The 22,061-nt window shown below is 36.5% G+C and overlaps 1 protein-coding gene across 3 annotated transcripts in view; it reads right to left on the reverse strand.

Annotated features, from left to right (window-relative positions):
* The window catches only part of LOC139733885 (uncharacterized), a 105,964-nt gene extending 85,796 nt beyond the window's left edge, over positions 1-20,168 (reverse strand). The window contains exons 1-6 of one of the 3 annotated variants that reach the window (XM_071644688.1): positions 19,999-20,168; positions 15,197-15,320; positions 14,479-14,700; positions 8,633-8,701; positions 6,671-6,739; positions 340-455 (exon numbers count right to left, since the gene is read on the reverse strand). In XM_071644688.1, the coding sequence (XP_071500789.1) occupies positions 340-455; positions 6,671-6,739; positions 8,633-8,701; positions 14,479-14,700; positions 15,197-15,293 (573 nt within the window). In that variant the 5' untranslated portion in view covers positions 15,294-15,320; positions 19,999-20,168. Of the gene's footprint in view, positions 1-335; positions 456-6,670; positions 6,740-8,632; positions 8,702-14,478; positions 14,701-15,196; positions 15,362-19,998 lie in introns of all 3 variants that reach the window. The other 2 variants (XM_071644686.1, XM_071644687.1) reach the window with 2 other exon arrangements.
* Between the last annotated feature and the right edge of the window lie 1,893 nt (positions 20,169-22,061).

Below are 22,061 nucleotides of genomic sequence, written 5' to 3' on the forward strand. Positions count from 1 at the left end.
AATTTAGAACGTTACTTTTTTACGGGGGGGGGGGGGTGGGGTGGCTGCATCTCCCGGTTCCACAGCCCTTGACCTTAAGGTCCTATATTGCCAGACTTTCGTTATCAGTCCTTGTGACAATTGAAGATTTATTACAATTCCTTGCTTAAAACGACAATTTCCTTGCAGAGGCTCCCGCCCCCATATTGTCTTTTTTTCACTCATTACCATTTTCTTTGTCTTTAAGTAATTAAAACCACCTAGAATATGAAGTGATGCATGTTTCGATAAAATTGTCTTTATCATATAAAAACAAGCAATTTTTTTCATTTCTTTTTTACTGCAGCACGGCTTACCATAGGGTTGATTCAGACGTGCACGATCCGTGCAATGATAGGCGTCCCAACAGCTTGATGCAGTGATCTGGGCATCAGTCAAACGACCGTCCTCCAAGCCCAGACGGGAGAAAACTTGACCTGTTTTTAAGATTTTTGGTTGTTTTTTTTTTATTATTAATGTACTTTTTTTTTAATTATTACAAATATATTATGTTAGTGCATTGTACAAAACTGTACATACATTTCCCTGTTTATCTAATGGAAATGAAAATAAAGTTCAATGTTTTTGTGTATTATATAGAAGAAATACTAGATAACAATCAAGAAACCTTGAACAACTCATGAAATAATGGCAGTATATCCCTCGTGCAAACAAACTTTACCTGAATAAAGTTGACAAGTCTTTTTTTAAGTATTTCATTTAATCCCATTTACATTAAACACATATACAAAGACAGACATCAAGCTACCTTTTACTTGCAATCTTGTTAACATAAAGCACATGTGTCTTTGAATTGATGGAATGCAACAATATCAGGAGAACATATCGGCAAAGTTTGAAGAAAATCGGGCAATCTGTTGAAAAGCTATTCACATTTAAGATTCGGTGCTCTTGATCCCCCCCCCCCCCTGCTTCAAATGCTCAGCGACTCTGTCTCGCAGAAACCCATATCCTTAACAAGACTCCCCATTGATATCAATTAACGTAATTCAAAGCGCACATCGAATGTATTTGGAATTTAAAAAAAAAGTGAGAAAAAAAATCAAACAATCCGATGAAATGCCAAATTCAGAAATTTAAACCAGTCTATCATATCTTGATCAATTCTTGTGTCTGAACCATCTTCGCTCTCCAGCAACATGACAAAAAAAAGACGGCAATCTCAAAAATTGGTATCACGATACCAATCTCTCCCTGTACCTTAGATGTTTCTCTTTCAATAAATGGTAATCCAATTTTATTCCTTGTTACACTGGCTCATTCTCTTCTTTTTTTTAACCTGTCACACATACTCCGATATAACTGTATCAAATGAATTCAGAATATTTCTTGTTTTCGACGAAATATTAAACAATTAGACATTATTATTACATAATCTTCATACGTGTGTATAAAGCAAGCGGAACGTTAATGTCAATTAATGCATTTTTGGAACCTACATCCCACAAGCTTAGCTTTTTAGTGGGTTCCTCGTTGCTACACGTCAATTATACGTCATTATATATTGCTGAAATCTTGTTTCAAACTGACCATTGTATTGAATTCATTTTTTTCAATAAAAAAATGACGAAACTGATTTTGATCTTCTGACAGTCAACAATATTTGTCCAATTTATATTTCTAATATCTTTTCTGCAGCTTAAGAATTACCGATTATAAAGTGTTTTTTTTTCCTTCATATTATATCCTTTTTTTTATTCTTCTTTTTTTTCTTTCAACAAAAAAATAACACAAGATAAATCAGGTATTACATCATAAACAAAAACATTTGCTTTTGCAATAAATAAATGATATCGATAATCATAAGAGCGCATACTGGCAAAAAAAATGATAATACAAAGTCATGCTTCAGTTGAAAAAAAAAAGGAAGAAAGAATAGAGAGGTCCACTTAAAAGCAAAGCTTGTAGATTGTGAACCACTAAAACTTATGAATTACTTATTTACAAACACTTGTGACATATATGATATACGACAGGACGGGACAAAACAGAAGAATCACAACAACATGACACAACTTGCCAGAATAGAAGAAAAGTATGAAAGGAAAGAAAGAAGAATGAGAGAATGCCTACACGCTGAACAAGGGAAATAGAACAGGGGATGGTAAAAAATGTGCTTCATAGAGTTGGTGCTGCATGCATGGCATGCAGCTGAGCAAGGATTGTGATGGCTACTTATTTACGTAATAATGAATTCAATGATTGAATGATTGGTAGGTGGATGATGAACCCTGAGGTTGACGAAACCTATTGCTTAAAGGGAAAAAAAACACATCAGAGAAGATTTAATAGAAAAGATTTCAACTTGCGCTTAAAAGAATACAAAGATGGGGAAATTTTTATTTCACAGCTCAGTGAGTTCCAAAATCTAGGACCGGTGTATAATTATAAATGTATTCTGTGCCAGTAAAGTTCTCAGAAGGGGTAAATGAAACTCATTAGATTGTCTAGTGGGATAATCATGAAAAGACTGGTTCCGTGGGAACATTGAATTGAAAATACTGGGAGGTACATTGACATTGTAATTAAACATAAACTGACCAAGTTGAAAAAAATACAAATCTTTAATTTTCAAAATCTAATATTTAGTAGATAATGGCTCTGTATGGGAACGTGGCGGGACGCCACAAATAATACGAATAACCTTTTTTTTGTAATAAAAGTTATTTATCTAGTAAGGTTTGATGGGCACTACCCCACGCTGGGAGTCCGTAATTAAGGTAAGGTAAAATTAGAGAAAAATACAACGTCATCAAAGAGGACAATGGAATATGAAACTTGAGTCTGTTAATAATACCAATATTGCGTGAAATTATTGTACTGTTTGTAATATGTTATATGTCTGTTATCAAAATATGTCTGATTTATCGAAATACGCTGACCTCTACGTTACGCTAAACTAAGCAACAGTATTTTTACCGACAATTCGATGATGCAAATCTGGTATAAGAGTACGTGGAAGGTGATCAACACAGCTTTAAAATCCAGCACTAAGGCGAATTCCCCAAATCGTATTCTGAAAGAGGGTCGCCTGATAGACAATCCAGAGGAGATGGCAGATGCATTCAATGACTTCTTTGTTAACCTTGGACCAGACCTTGCCAAGAAAATACCTCGCTCCGGGACACCTTTTCATTGGTTTCTAAGGGATAGGAATGCACACACTTTGTTTTTTGTTCCCATTGTCGAGGAAGAAATTAAAGAAATTGTTCGCAAACTAAATAACAAGAAAAGTACAGGTGATGACGGAATTTCAGTTTTTCTTTTAAAAAAACATAATAACTGAAATAATTTCTCCCCTTACTTATATTTTCAATCACTCTTTGTCGACTGGAAAAGTCCCTGAAAAGATGAAAATTGCTAAAGTCGTTCCCATATTCAAAAAGGGTGCTGAAGAGTCGGTTAGGAATTATCATCCAATATCTCTTTTAACTTCAATTTCAAAAATTTTAGAAAAGCTTGTTCACAAACGAACTCTTAGATTCCTTATCAACTGCAATGTTCTTTCGAATTTTCAGTTTGGTTTTAGAAAACAGCATAGTACAACCCACGCTTTGTTAGCTTTCATTGATAAAGTAGCACATGCTTTATACGACGCTTCCTATATTATAGGTGTCTTTCTCGACTTCTCGAAAGCGTTTGATACGATAGACCATGATATTTTGCTTTATAAGTTAAGCCATTACGGCATTCGTGGGACAGCTCTAGATTGGCTTAAGGACTACCTTACTAATAGAAAGCAATATGTTTATTTAAATGGATATGAGTCTCTCTTGAAAACAACTTCTTGTGGTGTCCCTCAGGGTTCCCTACTTGGCCCGTTATTATTTATCTTGTACATAAACGACCTCCAAAATTCGTTCCAGATTCTTTCTTTCATATGCTTTGCTGATGACACAAATTTATTTCTTTCACATCGTAACTCAAACACGCTTATACATATTATGTTAAACAATGAACTGAAACTTGTTCAGTCCTGGATCCACGCAAATAAGTTGTCACTAAATATTGATAAGACGCATTATATGCTGTTCAGCATTTCTCTGAACTCTGTTTCTGATTATGTTAAGATCGATGGTATCAATTTAAACCAGGTAGATAGTATCAAGTTTCTAGGACTTTACATTGATAATGATCTATCCTGGAAAACCCATATTAACGATTTAAGTAAAATTTTGTCCGGAAACATTGGCATTTTAAACGAGCTGAAATATAATTTCCCCATACACATATTACAAATTATATATTCAACAATAATTTCCCCCTTACCTCAACTATGGAATTCTAGCATGGGGTAATTCGTCCAGATTTTCGCTTTATTCGCTTTTCCTTCTTCAAAAACGCGCCATCAGAATTATCAATAACGCCGGATATTTATCTCATATAAATGATTTTTTCACAAGAATAAAATTTTGAAATTGATTGATTTGTTTGATTACAACATAGGTATTTTCATGTATAGATACTCCACGAATGATCTTCCTGATGTTTTTCTTCATATGTTCAAATGAAACTACTCAGTTCACAATTATCCCACCCGCCAACGGGACGCTTATCACCTTCCACGTACTCGCACAATTTTCGCGATGAAAACAATTATGTATGCGGGACCGAAATACTGGAACAATTTCCCCCCTGAACTCAAAGGTTGTTTATCACTCTCATCCTTCAAATGCAAATTAAGACAGTATTTATTGAACAATTACGCTAATTCAGCTCATTGAAATTGAAAAAACATGAAATATGCGGCCTCCCCGAAAGTTTATCGTCCACTGTGATACCAAAGGAATTTTACATGAGAAACTTGTTCTAACAAAGGGTCATCAAAAGCAATACCTGTGCCTAAATCTTCTAAAGAATTACTAAAAAGTATATACTTAGTTTTCTGAAGATTAAGAGATAATTTATTAGCTCTTAACCACTGAGTTACTTTTTTCAATTCGGAATTAACGATGCGTACAAGAGTATCTGGATTTTGGTGAGAAAAGAAAATATATGAATCGTCAGCAAAAAGTATAAATGAGAGTATGTCAGATGATCTGCAAAAGTCATTAATATAAATGATAAAAATTAAAGGTCCTAATAGAGTACCCTGTGGGACGCCACATTTAATGAATTCTAAACTCGAGCTGTACTCGTTCAGAGATACATATTGTTTTCGGTTTTGAAGGTAACTCCTGAACCACTCCAAGGCCTTCCCGCGTATTCCATAATGACACAGTTTATAAAGTTATATTTCATGATAAATTGTATCGAAGGCCTTGAAGAAGTCCAGGAAGATACTAATAAGATGAGAATGATTATCAATAGTGTGCGCAGCGTGGTCAATAAACTTGCAAAGAGCATGAATGGTGCTATGTTTCTGACGAAAACCAAATTGAGAATTTGTAAAAACATTATGCAAATTCAGAAAATTAATTGTTCTTGTTAATATCAATTTTTCCACTATTTTAGATGAAGATGAAAGCAGAGAAATAGGTTTATAATTACATAATATATTATATTAGAATCATCTCCTTTTTTGAATAAAGGGAAAACCGTAGCTATTTTCATAAAATCAGGAAAAACAACACTTGATAAGGATTTATTGAAGATTATTGAAAGTGGGTCAGCAATTGAAGATATAATTCCCTTTAAAATAAAATTACTGATATCGTCATAAACGGCACTTCGCTTCTTATTCATTGCCGTAACAATATCTATTATTTCATATTTTGTTGTTAGAACAAAAAAAAAAATAGGACTGGAATTGGATGACCTAAGAATTTAGAAAAAAAATATTTGACTGCGGTATTTGTTCTGCCAAATTCTCTCTAATCATTGAAAAATAAGAGTTAGAAATATTGACTATATCATTGGGATCTTCAAAAACTTTATTATCATGTCTTATTTTTATAATTTCTGATTTCTTTTTCGATATATTCATAGCCTGCTTCAATACCTTCCATGTATTTTCTTTTATATCATGTTTATATTTTTCTAATTGAATCATATAATATTTTTTCTTTTCCAACCGTGTAATCTTCGCTGAAATATTTTTATACGAAGTGTATTAATTGTTTGACTTCTTAGTTTTGTTTTGTTTTTTCATTTTGAATTTATAATATAACCTATTTTTCCTATTTATTGAACGAAGAAGAGATTTTGTAATCCATGGTAAGTATTGTAAATAACTGACTTTTCTTTTAATCTGGGAATATATTCATCTAAATATCTATTAATTCTTTAGCACTACAAAATGAGTTTGAATATGTCTGTACAATTTGGTGAAAAAAATAACATGAATCGTTTTCGTTGAACCTGAGTTCTTAGAATTATACTTTTTTGTAAACAACACCGTGTCATAATTTTAATGAAATTCTCTGTGTTTGTGTATTTATAATGTAAAAATCACATACAAACTGTAGCACGCATACACACATGCATAAACACATATAGTTCCTTCATTCTTAATACATTCGCAAATTTCACAACTTCATCATTTCCTAAGCTTTGATCCAACTTTGATAAAATTTTCTGTGCTTTTAAATTGACATCGTTGCCATTTGCATGCAGTTCTCTGAACCTACTGACTATCATCAAGAAAATGTTTATTTTGATTTCTTTGCGAAACATTCAACTTTCTTCTCACCTTCGGTATTGTCGTCTTCCCTGGATTCAACATCTACGTTTCGAGGTGTTTGACTCTCTTCGGTATGCTCTGGTGAATGTAGGAAGAATACACGAAATTAAAAATTTGAAATAGCATTGACTGATTGTAATAAACAGAATTACTGTGTACATGAACATTTTGATCAATCAAGACTTTGCAACGAGTTTTTACAAAAAAAGTAAACTTATCTGTTTACTCAACTTTAATTATGTTGTTTTGCTGCTGCATGTTATATCATAATACGTATATTTACATAATTTTGTATTTCATTTTAATGTCATACTTCTTCTTTTTTCTGGATCAATGCGCTTAGAAACATCAGTATTAAGCGCTATATAAATGTTATTCATTATCATTAAAAATTAGTCACCTTTTCTAAATTTGCTGTAATTGTCCTTGAATAAAACCTTATGTTTGATATTTATTGTCACGAACTTCACGTAAAAAAAAAATAATAATAACTAGCCTGAATGGAATTTGAATCCCTTTCACCTGATTATAGCTACTGCGTTCTTAGCAGCGGCCCTTAGGTAAAGCTTGGTAAAGCTTGAATAGACCCTATACTTCGGAACCTCTTTTCTCAGTTCTCACTTTTCCAGAGTTTTTGCATTTCGTTCCAATATTTAGATAGGGTAGAAGAACATCGGGAACATAGGGTAAACATCTTATGAAATATGAAAGAGCATGTAATTCTAAGAAGGATTCAACGTTTATTTGATGAAAATTGGTTTTCAAATGGCTGAGATATCCAAAAAAGTGATAATGATAAAAGACTATTGGTCACAACTTTATTAAGATCTCTTTGTTTCACGTTGTTTTTGGACATCTCGGCCACTTCGAAACCCATTTTCATCAAATAAACTTTTGATACCCCTTAGAATTGCATGCTCTCAGACACCTCACAGAGTGGTTTCTGAATATCTTGCAAAATTGTAAAAGCTAAATCCTCACCTCGACCAGAACTGTACACACCCTTTAAAGTATGTTGTTTTAGAATGTGTCCTTACCTGAAAATTCACGTCTGGCGACTTATGTTGGTTTTGTGATACAGGGTGTCTTTTTTCATGTACTCTTTAACAATACAATTTTGAATGTTTCTGTATATCTTGGCGGGAAACAAGAAACATGATAAGGACAAAGCCGAGTTGTCAAAATTGTACTTCTTTATAAGAACAAAACAAAACACTGTGAGATAACCCAATGCAATTCTTTATGTTTCTGTACAGTTATACAACAATTGTCACACACAAACTGTAACCACGCACACACACACACTCACACATACACACACAAACACACATGATTCTCCAATTAATACACTATCCTCTCTTTTCAAAAATGCCAGTCTATATAGTGACGCTTTGGCACGTGACGTCAGTAAAACCGATTCGTCTGAATATCCACCTTTAAGAACACGCGATTGCGACGTTTTTACTAATTTTCTTTGAATGTGTTCAACTACTGACGAAAAGTCAATTCTTATGCAGTGAAAGTATAGCACATAATGTTGTTCCTAACTGGAAAAAATAGAACGGTCAGAAGGTAGGGGATAATTGCGTTTGAATACGTATATACACATACACCTACACGCACACGCACACACACACACACACACACACACACACAACCAGAGAATTAGTTTGCCAGGGAATTTCATGATGTGTTGCTTTTAGAGCTATAATGGCAAGTGGGGAGTCATCAAGTCATCAGTATCGATATTCATCCTGACTGTTGAGAGTTTCGATACTCATACTGACTGTTCAAGAACTGCATTGTTCGCAAAACTTCACAACTTCTTCGTTTAGTTAGCTTTGATCAAACTTTGATAAGATTTTTTTGTTGTGCTTGTAAAATTGACTCCATCGCTCTTTGCAGACATTTCTCTGAACCTTTTGTTCTGTTCTGTCGATTCGTATGTGAGATATTTTATATTCCTCTCACCGTCAGTATTGTCGCCTTCCCCGGATCCAACATCTAAGTTTTGGGGTGTTTTCCATTCTTCGGTAGGCTCTGTTGACGTAGGAAGAATACACGAAATCAATAATGCGAATTACTTCTGACTGATTGTAATGCACAGGTTTACTAAGTACATAAATTATAAAGTTGATTAATGAAATGGTTTTGACTTCACAACGAATTTCCAACAATACATTATTCACAAAAAAATTTTACCTTTTGTTGTTGCTGTAAATCACCTTGAATAAAACCTTATGTTCGATATTTATTATTACGAACGTCACCTGAAAAAAAAAAAAAACTCGCCCGGGATGTCAACCCCTGTCACCTAGCTGCTGTATACTTGGTAGCCTCCATAAGACTCAACTATTAAAGCCAGTTCACAGCAATGAAACAATTGTATTTTTGATATCAAACATCAAGACCACCCCCCCCCCCCCAAAAAAAAAAAACGGGACAATTTAACAAAGCAAAAAACACGCATAGGTTTTCTTCAGAAACAAACACACACACATTTACTCTCTCTCTCTCTCTCTCTCTCTCTCTCTCTCTGTCTCTCCTTCTCTCTCTCACACACACACACATTATCTTCATTCATTATTACCTCTATTAAAAAAAAAAATAATGCATTTCAAAAGTAAAGCTTTGCTACATGGCGGCAATTTACCGATTCGTTTGAAACACACTTAATAGAACATGCAATTGTGTTTTTCAAAAGTTTTTGATGGTGTCCATTGATAGTATTCAAGCGCTGACCCCCAAAAAAAAATTAGTTCTTCTACAACAAAAGTGCAGAACAAAGTGTTATTCCTTTCAAAATTACTTCAACAATAGATAAGCCAGCTGGTGGGACATTATCCCTGTAGAGTCCAAGTGATTGTGTCCCCACATAAGTTCTTTATTATTTGATGTATCAATGTTATATGTGGCACATGGATAGAGTCACTCATACTCACCCAACATTTGACATTCACAAAGTCACCCAATGAGGATGCAAATTGCCAAAATATGAAGAAATACAGTAAAATCATGTTCCTTCTTTATATTCATTTATTCCCAGTATATTTGTTTTTATTTCACATCAAACATTTTCATATTTGCCACAAAGGAAAAGCTAGTCAACCTTTACTATGATTATGGTTAAGATTTTCCAAGGTTAACACATAGGGCGCCATTCAATACAGCATAAAGAAATAGACTGTATATGAGACCTATTATATACGTATTGCCTGGGATAGATACATACCCATGTTTATTGGTATCGCATTTCATATTTTCATAATATTGGAATTTTGAGTTTGCAGATTGATAAATACTAGGACAAACAAATGCTTTTACATGTAAAGTTTTTGTGAAAATGACACAAAATAAAAGGGTATAGTCGTTGGAATTTACGATTATTGTTGTGTGATGATACACAAAGTTATTACTACCCCTTCCTATTCCACAATGATGGCTGGATATGCCAGTTCACCTCTGCCAGTCAAATAGCCATGTCTACACCTATCCCAAAACTTCAAGTTATACCAACTACGTCGTAAAAATCCCCTCCCTTAACCACGACAAAACTTCGATGCCGTTCACACGTTCATACTAACTACGATAGAAAGGTCACTCAAAACTACAAGAGCGTCGTGGTTAACAAAACTCCGTTCACATTTGTCGTAGTTTTAGCGCTCTGTGGGGGGCATTCCCACAACCACGACGAAACTACGACAAAACCCTAAGAAATCTTATGGTATTCTCGTGATGTCTTCGCCTTAAGGTTTTGTCATAGTTTTCAAAACTACGTGCGTCTACATCTACACTAACTTGAAGTTTAGTTCCCTAGGGGACTATCGTAGTTTACAAAACTTCAAGTTTTGAAAACCTTAAGGTAAAGGGATCTAGATGTGAACTCAACTAATTGACCCTTACTAATTCTCTCCACCTCATCCAGTGAGTCATCGACCTGCATCATCCTTTGAGTATACATTGTACTTCTAGCCCCATCTAATTTACGACCAGGATAAATCAAACCGAAACATCCTGCCCTTACCCCATTGATTACTTAGAATTGTTGTTAAATCCAAAACCAAGAATACTAAGTCCTTGATAAAACTAGTACTGCCTTTGTTTCTGTAACAACCAAAGCTTTGCCCAATTAAAACCTCTCCTTTAGATTAGTGACTACTCCACCCCCACGTCCACCCCCTAAAAATGACTCGGGCAAGATTTATGACACACATGTAAAACCAACCAACCAGAGACAAGAACCAAAACGTGACACACCCCCAGTTCCAATTTCAGTCACTACACATTCCCACACACGTTCCCATGACAATCATATGCTCCTTCCCGCGACTTCCTTCTCGGCATACATCTGTTACTCCTCAACTTCACGAACCAAGACTAGTTGACGGACATAACGACCACCAATACCAACTTACACTGGCGCAACCCTAACGACCAATACCAAGAAGTACTGTACGCCTGACCTCTACACCCCGACGAAGCCACTGATCAATAAAGTGAATAACGTTGTAGCTGGGCACATCCCCAAGCAGGCAGAAGTAGACAAAATATGTACTTACTTGATCAAACGTAAAATCATCACAGACTACAACCTGCCCGTTGACTCACTTTGATTGTCTCTACAAATATACATGTGACATGAATACAAGTTTGAAAGTATTTGTCATGAACGATCATTGTTTCATTACGTGAATATACATTCATCAGCAAGTTGAGATTATAATTGTTAGAATTGGAAGGCAAGCTTTAAAGTGCTTATTCCCTCGTTCATTTCATACGTCAATTTTCTTAATTGGGAAATTTGCCTGAACTCTTTAATATGAAAGGTTTGTAAGCTATGATATTCTATGATAGTCCTTCAAAATTGAATGACATTTTGCCTGGCTCATAGATTTGACTTTCACTCCTTGAGCATTCCTATTTTCCCAATGATTTTATCATGAAGTCATATGCGTGGAAAGTGCATTAGATACAAGTATTTAAGATTGTTATTTAGAACGCATGGTTTATCTATCAGCACAGCATAATGACCAGCGAAGTGTTTTTACTTTTGCTTTGTGTTACATGAATTGTCGTTATCTAATACAATGTAATAATAATAATGATAATAATAATAATAATGATAATAATAATAATGATAATAATAATAATGATACATATTCATTTCGCGCTTAATACAAGATGTTTCGAAGCGCTTACAATCATCAAAACAAACAGACAAACAAACAAACAAATATATAAATCAGCTTAGAATACAAATAATCTACTACAAATGCGTAGGCCTACATAATCATCTGTTCTGTTCTAGAAATAAATGGGTTGTAAGTTGCTTTTTGAAGATGTCAATGGAGGTGGAGGACTGATATCATCTTATGAGTAGGGAGGGTGTTCCAAGGGGGGGGGGGGGGGGCACAAACGGAGAAAGCGTGGTCACCATAACGGTTGTGCGTGCAAGATCCAAGTTTGAGCTGAGCTGTAGATGATGATCTATTTGATAGGCGAGATCACATTGATGCTTTGTTTAAAGTACATATTGTGCAAGTAGCCCTATATATATTATTACAGTGCATTTTAGTCTGCAATTTTTTTTTTCTTTTACTCTATATGTTAGAAAGGGTAAAGGCATTGTTGAATATAAAGTATATACTTTGACTTAGTATCTTGAATAGTTCCCACAATACATACAAGTCAAAGAAAGTTCTGTGGTGAAATAAGTTCAGATATGTATCATACACCCCAGGTATGATTAAGTCATCTAAACAGAAGGTAAATGTCTTCATTGTGTATTTCATTCATGGTAATTCGTCTAATTAATTTAACTGTAAACCACTATTGTACGGATTTGAGCAAGACAGAGAGTATATGAGAGAGTCTGGAACAATGACAAACGGTTTCACAAGGAAATTTATACATGGTCAATCGCCTTTAATTCTATCACCTAGTATATACTGAATTATTGTGTGTAAACCAATTCCCTAAAAAAATGAGAGGAGCCTTAATTTCCAAACAAAAGGCATGTTGTGGAATGATACACAAAGTTATCACTACCCCCTCCCATTTCACAATGATGGCTGAATATACCAGTTCACCTCCGCCAGTCAATGACCCCCACCAATACTCTGCAACTCATCCAGTGAGTCATCGACCTCCATCATCCCTTAAGTATACATCGTACTTCTAGCCCATCTAATTTACGACCAGGATAAGTCACACCCAAACATCTTACCCTTTCCCCATTGATTACTTAATTGTTGTTGAATCCAAAACCGAGAATACTACCTCCTTAATAAAGCTAGTCCCACTCTTGTTTCTATAACAACCAAAGTTTTGCCCAATTAAAGCCTCTCCTTAACATGACGACTCCACCCCCATTCGCCCATTCCTAGTATGTTACAACCATGTAACCAATGTGTATGATTGAATGTATAAAGAGAATTAAAACATGAAGTGAAGAGGACTTGCATGCTGACGCTCGAAGAGAAAGGATCGCTCCTAAACGCCTCTCGAATGGTTCGGTGTAATAATGTCAGAGGTAAAAATGTCAGAGGTAAAAATGTCATGGGTAAAAACGTCAGAAGTAAAAATCGGGAAATCGTTGCCATCTCTGTGCTAAATTCAAGAATCTGTGTGGACCGAATCTGTTGACGTTCGAGGTGTTGTATTAAAAGAAATAGTGTACGGTCTTTGCTCGGGAAATGGAACAGGATGTCGCACTCGGTGAAAGATGAGGCGCATTATTCAACTCTGCTTCGCCTCGTTGAATAGAGCGCCTGGTCTGTGTGTTTCTCACCGGTCCCGTAAGTTGGTCCCGTCATGAAGACCGACACTTATCATGCTTATTCACGTTTCGTTTATCTAGGTATAGTCGAGCCAATTGATGCTGATTGTTACAGCATTATACAGAGCGTATCAACAAAAAAGGTTTATCCAAATTTGGAGGGCCACCATTTCATAATTGTCAGCAATGGAGAGTGCAATGTTAGTTGTGAGGAAAGAGGAACTCTTCCGCTTTTTATTGATACCTAATTATGCTAAAAAAATGTCATGCATGACTGAGCAAATAAACTTTAAAGACACCATAATGTCAAATTACACTTTTTCCAAGTTTGAGTGTTATCGTGGTGGAATAATGCATGTCTCACTGAATGGATGGGATCTCTCAATGAAAGTGGTAACATTAACAGGCCAGCCTGCATGACTGCAGGTATGTGTTAAGGTTTAGTGTGTAGGGTTTCCTCTAACATGTCATGGTTCATGACCTTTTAACAAGGACACCTGTCCGATAACGTGGTCACTCGTACTAAGGCAAAGGCCACACACTAAATTTTTCCCTGTCCATATTCAACACATAGCTCACAGTGCCAAACCAAGTCTTGAATGTCAAGAGAGAAAATGGATAATGGTTCAGCCTTTGTGGAAGTGACAAAGTTTTCAACAACGGTGGCCATATTGAAGATTGCGGACCATAAAAGGTTACAAGAAGCCCTAAATTAACCTGCAGTCATGCGGGCTGCCCTGTTCGTGTTACCTCTTTTATTGAGAGATCCAATCCATTCAGTGAGACATGCGTTGTTTCTTTAATTACAACATTCAAACTTGGAAAAAGTGTAAATTGCCATTGTTGTCTTTAGAGTTCATGTGCTCAGTCATGCATGATATTTGTCAACATAAGTAGGTATCAATGGAAAGAGGAAGAGTTTCTCTTTCCTCACAACTAACATTGCACTCTCCGGAGCGGACAATTATGAAATAGTAGCCCTCCAAAGTTGGATTACCTTTTTTGATACGCACTGTATAGGCATTTGATCAGAACTCACCTGGACACATCAAACAACACTCGAACTCGAGTAGAATGGGCTCTGGGCAGAAGACAGGCCGACAAGTCTCTTTGACACACTTTGTTATGGCATTGAAGCAGCTACACGTTCTACAGTTGTTTACCTTCCAGGTCTCCCCATGGAAGTGTTGAATTCCCCGATGAATGCACGTGAGGGCATCACTGCCGCTACTACCATAAAAAATACTGTTTGAGGAGGAGCCTGTCCAAGAAAGATTGTAGAAAGTAACATTTAATTCAAAAGGTTAGACGAAAATATAATTGTCTTTTCCTATAATAGCCAGAACATAGCCGACCTCTTGTTTGCTCATCGCTTGAACCCTTAAGACCGTATTTGAAATCAGACTGGCCAGAGCAATGGGGATGCCTACGTACTGCATGATTGCTGTTTCCTTTTGAGAGACACGGGGTTATTCACCTCTCCTTTACCTTTAAAATGATGTATGCCTATTCATACTGGCCACATTCAAGACATTTTCGAACGTCAATCTCGCATTCACTTTTTATGCGTGTTTTTATTGTGTGCGGATGCTTTTGTGACCTTTTTTCGCCCGTTACTATGAAAGCACACGGTATTCTTAGTCTGCTCTAGGCAGACTGTTGCCAATGTTGTTGAAGTAAAACTGCATATTGTTAATATCACAAACGGTCCGCTTAAGGGGGAAAAGACTTCCTTTTGAATATGGAAATATTCTCACCCTGTGCTTGACAGACTGCCACCAGAGTTGCCAAGGTGACGATGGTGAAAAACAACGTCTGCCTGTCCTGACAAAACTTGACTACCAAGCCATCCATGGCGCTTTCTCCTCTTTGTCGAATGACCTAGGGATTAGAGAAAGACTACGGAACTGTATGTCCCACTCCTGCAAATGAAATGGACAAGTTACACGAGATCAGGGGCGGATCCAAGTACACTGTATTCCGTGAAAGGAAGGAGCCTTCACAAAATTATGGGGGGGCATTTCTTTTTTATTTCTTTCGTTGTAACAAAACCAAAGAGGGTTCACGCGCCCTGTGCGCCCACCTCTAGATCCGCCACTGTCATCTCAATCATTATGTTGTTCCAAAGATAATCAAATAAATTGAAGAGAAGTACATCGTAACATTGCCTGTTATTCGTTATTTGAACCGATGACGTCTTTCATAAAACGCTTGTCATTTTGAGGCTGCATGGGCTTTCTTGTAAATTTAGGTGAACTGCATAATTATTCCCTATCATTGTTTATTTTGGCTGACATAGAAATAGCATGCACTTCTTTTTTTTGAATGGTAAAGCTCAACAATCTTTCTTCAAGGACGAGTCTACCATCTAAAATTAGAATATCAGGGGTAAAGGTGCCAGGTAAAAATGGCAGAGGTAAAAATGGCAGAGGTAGAAATGGCAGAGGTAAAAATGGCAGAGGTAAAAATGGCAGGGGTAAAAGTGGCAGAGGTAAAAATGGCACGGGTAAAAATGGCAGAGGTAAAAATGGCAGGGGTAAAAATGGCAGAGGTTAAAATGGCAGAGGTAAAAATGGCAGAGGAAAAAATGGCAGTGGTAAAAATGGGAGAGGTAAAAATGGCAGGGGTAAAAATGGCAGAGGTAAAAATGGCAGGGGTAAAAATGGCAGAGGTAAAAATGGCAGAGGTGAAAATGGCAGTGGTAAAAATGGCAGGGGTAAAAATGGCAGAGGTAAAAATGGCAGAGGTAAAAATGGCAGGGGTAAAAATGGCAGGGGTAAAAATGGCAGAGGTAAAAATTGCAGAGGTAAAAATGGCAGAGATAAAAATGGCAGAGGTAAAAATGGCAGTGGTAAAATTGGCAGGGGTAAAAATGGCAGAGGTAAAAATGGCAGAGGTAAAAATGGGAGAGATAAAAATGGCAGAGGTAAAAATGGCAGGGGTAAAAATGGAAGAGGTAAAAATGGTACAGGTAAAAATGGGAGAGGTAAATATGGCAGAGGTAAAAATGGCAGGGGTAAATATGGCAGAGGTAAAAATGGCAGAGGTAAAAATGGCAGGGGTAAAAATGGCAGAGGTAAAAACGGCAGAGGTAAAAATGGCAGCGGTAAAAATGGCAGAGGTAAATAATGATGTGGTAAAAATGTCAGAGGTAAAGTTGTCAGTGGTCGAAATGTCAGTGGTCAAAATGCTAGAGGTAAAAATGCCACTGATAAAAATTTAGTCGTTGAAATGTGAGAGGACGAGGTAAAAGTGACAGAGATTTTGTTTCCTTCATGTTTCTGACACCTTTCTCGCAATACGCGCTTTTCGTGCCTTCTTCTCCTGAATAAAGCACGGGGGAGACCGGGGAGAAATGGGACACGGGGAGAAATATGGGACACTCATGTAACTTGAAAAACGCTCGACCAGTCAACAATCCAATTATATCAGTAAAAAGATGAGCCTCGGTACACCTGAAAATGGACATATCAACCACTATACAGCTCTACAGGTATCTTGTCAGTAAAATATCAAACTCACTTTAGATCTGGTAGGTCCTATACTATCTTAATAAGTATTTTTAAAAGCGTGCAAACTACTGAAAATAAAATTGCTTGATAACAGACATGCAGGTATGAAAAATGATATTATTGGCACGGATCTTTTACTGTTTCCATTTGGTTTCCGTTACCACTGGGAGAAATTTCGAGATTTTTGTTTTTGCGCCATGTGATACTTGAACATTGTAATAAAATATTTTGCAAAAGCTTATTTGTTTTTGCGCCGTATAATACTTGAACAATGTAATGAGTGCTGTAGTTTGTTTTTTGCGTTTTGTATTTTTACTTCTACATTATGCCGTGATCAGGCCTTGTGAGATAAATAGACTCCTACGAAACCTAAATGTGAGAAAATAATATTGAACAGGTGAAATATTAGCGGTTTGCTTCGACTATGTCTCCTTCACTTCTTTACACTAAACAGTTCAAGAAATGAAAAATAATGACAATATACTAGCCTGGACACGAGCGGAATTCGTTTGTGTAAGAGTGTGTATGTAAGCGTATGTATATCTACGTATATGTCTATACCAAAAATGGGTTCGTGTGTGTGTGTGTGTGTGTGTGTGTGTGATAACTTCATTGGGCGAAACAACGTAGGATTAACTGTTTAAGGGCTTTGCAGCATTGTTGGAACCCCCTTATAATGATAGGTAATAATGATAGTAGTAGTAATAATAATAATAATAATAATGATAGTAATGATAATAATGATAATAATAACAATACTGAATAATAACATAATTTCCCATAGGACTACTAGGCTCTTAGAGGTTTTATTATTTCTCTGCACACAGACAGATTGCGCCACTGCACTTGAATCAAACCCAGAATGCTGAGAGTGCTCTAATCTCTTTAAAACATAATTCATTCAATATTCTTCAAACCTGCAATTTGGATTTGAAAATTCGATAGATACAGTTTGCTCTGGCTAGGTTATCATTCAAAACCTCTTCATACGTTTATATCTCATGAAATCGCTCTCATTATACTTCTGACATTGTACTTCTGCCATTTTTACCTCTGCCATTATTACCTCTGCCGTTTTTACCTCTGCCATTTTTACCTCTTCCGTTTCTACCTCTGCCATTTTTACCCCTGCCATTTTTACCTCTGCCATTTGTACCCCTGCCATTTTTACCTCTGTCATTTTTACCTCTGCTATTTTTACCTCTGCCATTTTTACCCCTGCCATTTTTACCTCTGCCATTTTTACCTCTGCCATTTTTATCTCTGCCATTTCTACCTCTGCCATTTTTACCACTGCCATTTTTTCCTCTGCCATTTTTACCTCTGCCATTTTTCCTCTGCCATTTCTACCTCTGCCATTTGTACCCCTGCCATTTTTACCTCTGCCATTTTTACCTCTGCCATTTTTACCTCTGCCATTTTTACCCCTGCCATTTTTACCCCTGCCATTTTTTATCCTGCCATTTTTACCTCTGCCATTTTTACCTCTGCCATTTTTACCCCTGCCATTTTTACCTCTGCCATTTTTACACCGAACCGGGGTAGGTTTAACTGTGCGCATTCTATGAACGGAATTAGTTAGTTTATCTAGATAAATTATGAAGCGATTAAGACATGTTAATCCTAAAATATTCGCGCACGTTATGAAATTGATTGATTACTCTTTGTAAAGGTATCTAACATCTATTATAATGCCATAACTCTTACTAAGAGACTTGAAATAATTTAAACATATTAGTCTCTTGATAAAGCCGACACTTAATTGCCACTCGAAAGCTAAAATCGATATTTATACACAATCAATAAATAAATACAAATGAGGTAATTATATCATCAGGTCACTCATTTGTGTGTTCTGTCATCTGTTGAAGAACATCGTTTTGTTAGAAAAAATAGGGCACTTCAAAATTTCTTAAACGTCTTCCCTAACTCTCACCAGATTTTTATCACTTTTATCGTTGTTTTGATAAAATTGTCTTTTGTCTTCAGACTAATATAAGTGATATTTCCCTTTTATGCTATTTCGCAGAGAGATCGACTTGTCTACCCTTCTACTGGTCAAGGGTGCTCGTATTGACATCGACCTCTTATAATTCCGCACTCTTTGAACTTATATATATTCTGTTCCAATGAAATTATGTACTTACCTATCATGTGACCGTGCATCACAAAACCAACAAAAAGTCGCACGCACTGATTTCGTGTTAGGACTGAAAATACATAGGTGAAATGGGTCAGCCCAACCGCTCTTGAGTTTTCATACTTCCTAAAAGAGCAACTCTTTTTCTACATTATATTGAAATTTTAGATGATAAAATGAAGAGGGCATTGCGTTTTTACCAATTTTTCTCAAACACCTTTTGGCAGAATAGTGTGGTGAGGTGTTTCTCATATTAAAGGTCCTCTTTTCATTTCGTAAAAACCCTGTCCGTACTCTTCACTTTCAATTCCAATAGCTTTAGAAAGGATCATGATACTGGTTTGAACGTCGGCATTAATCATCCACATAATGTGTCATTGAAGCATGCTTCATTTCAGCTTACTAAGTAATTTGATAACCCCTACAATATTGTTGCCCAGGAAATTAACATCCTGTTTTTGTTTTGTTTTGGTTTTTTTCCGTTCATAGCACAGCTAGCACGGCTAAATTGCGCTTGCATAGACTCATGTGCATCAGAGCTTCTTTTCTCAGTTCATGCTTTCCGGAGGGTATGCTTTCTTCCCAATGATAGAATAGGTAAGGAGAGTCCATTTGAATTGAGTTATACATCATTTTAAAGCTTAAAGTCTGCTCGTTCAGAAATTGTTCTTAGCTGAAAATCCATATTTGGCGACTTTTGTTGGTTTTGTGATGCAAGGTCACATATTATAACCCACACATGAACTCTACCGCAATTATAATCCTGACCCTGATAATCCTCACATCAAACTGAGCCTAAAACCCTATCAGAACCCTAACCATAAGGCAATTCCTGGGAGAATATAAGACGGAAGCAATTGACGGAGGAATATAATATCACATACCCAAATTAACAACGTGTACTCACAGATAACTTCTGAAAGTCCTTCAGGGGAATCGCAGCACCACCGGCAGCTCTGAGCAGTAGAATTACATCAGTACCGCAAGATAGATTTTGTGGAATGTTCAGACAGACGAGTAGTTGTCGACTCCTCTGCTTCTGATGATTCCAGGCTACCCGCTGCTGGCCGCTGCAAAAACTACAACTTGTGCTTTGGACGGTAGCAGGTATTATACCACTTACAGGTCCGGGTCGACGAAAAGACAGAGTTTTATCCGATTACATCTTTCATTTTATTCTCAGGTCTTTTATTTCATGTTCGGAGAAAACTTATCGTTGTGGCTACACCGCCAGACTTAAAAAGCACTTGATGTTTCCTCATCATAACATTTATGACGTCAGTGCTCCTGGAAAAGATCAAAAGATCAAGTTGAGAACAATCGGAGGTTACAGGGAGAGAGAGAGAGAGAGAGAGAGAGAGAGAGAGAGCTGAGGGAAGGAGCGAGAATGTGAGAGAGAAAGAGGCGGAAATAAAACACCGCATAACCACAAAAATGATGAATAGTATGTAAGCCAGGATATGAGAAAATGTACATGTGACCCTGCAGCACAAAAGCAACACAAAAAAAGTGCCAGACATGGATTTCTAGTTATGGGCAGATACTTACAGAGCAGACTCTAAGCTTCAGAATGATGTAGCTCAAATGGACTCCCCTGATCTAAATACACATTGTACTTGAAAGACTCTGGAAAAGTGTGAACTGAGATTGAGAAAAGATCGGCTCTGAAGTACAGGGTCTATTCAAGCACTTAATCTTTTAAATAGTGCTAGCTGTGCAGTGAAAGGGAGAAAACACAGGATGTTAACCATTGGAGCAACAACAATGAGGGAATTAAGCTGCAATTGAAGACTTTCTATTAACACATTCTGTCCATGATTGATATTAACTTTCAAAGCAGTGGAGGTATCCTTTCAAAAGTTATTAGACTTTAAAGTGAAGAGTGTGCAAAGGATTTCACGAAATGAAAAGGGCCTCTCAGACATACCTGATCATTCTATTCTCCCCCCCCCTAAAAAAAAAATAAAAAAAAAATGGGTTGTAGAAAAACTGCTGAAAACACACTTCCCCTTCATGTTGATCCCAAACTAAAGATTAATGTAGAAGAAGGAAAATGAAAGCTCTTTCAGAAAATATAAAAACAACAAGATTGACTCCGTTGACCCATTTCGCCTTTTCTGACTCCTCACGTAAAATCAAGGGTGCGACTTTTGGTCGGTTTTGTGATGCACGGTTGATGTAATGACGCTATTGCGAAGGTCTAAATGTGGCAGATGGCATATGTGGCTACTTTTTCCGGGTATGCGCCTTCACTTCACTGAAATGGAACAAATGGGAGGGTGTAGCCCCTTCCGCATGAGAAGGCTATAAAATAATTATATATTATATACGAATACTTAAAATGATACGAATATCTAAAATGTTCACATTCAAGGGCATAGCGGATAAAGATGGGGTATCTGTCACCTCTCTATAATGTAATTGTAAAGCAAGTGATGTTATACGGATAATTAATAAAATCAAATAAAAAAGAATCTTCAAGTTTTCTTGTTTACGTGCCAATCAAATTATTTGGATGAAATAGATATTATATTCAAATATCATATCCGATTCCAAAGAAAAGGAAGTGCTTGATTTGTTGGCTTTTTTTTCTTGTACGAACTTGTAGTGGAATTAAATATCAGTGTTCAAATTGCAACTCGCTCTGTGTGCATTTTGTGGCAATATATAATTTTGTATTGAATTATAATCATGTATTAAAGCCCGTGTACAGTAGTCGATTAGACACCTGAATTGTCGCCAAAAGTCACGAAAGCGATTGATTTTCTCAACGAGACATTATAGAGTATTATATAGCATCCTGACATTGATCAACATGGATTTTGAGGGTTGAAATTACTGAAATTACCTGATCACCGAAGTGCTTCAAAATCTAGCTTCGCCAGTTTCGCGGTCAGTTTTTTCTTTCGAATAAGTACGATCGGCCGTTACTTCAACAGCACCACCATGCGGTGTGTTTGTGCCATCCAC

The sequence above is a fragment of the Diadema antillarum genome, unplaced genomic scaffold (assembly GCF_040938485.1).
Source record: "Diadema antillarum isolate AM-2024a unplaced genomic scaffold, OU_Dant_1.0 seq00000501_RagTag, whole genome shotgun sequence".
NCBI lineage: Eukaryota > Metazoa > Echinodermata > Echinoidea > Diadematoida > Diadematidae > Diadema > Diadema antillarum.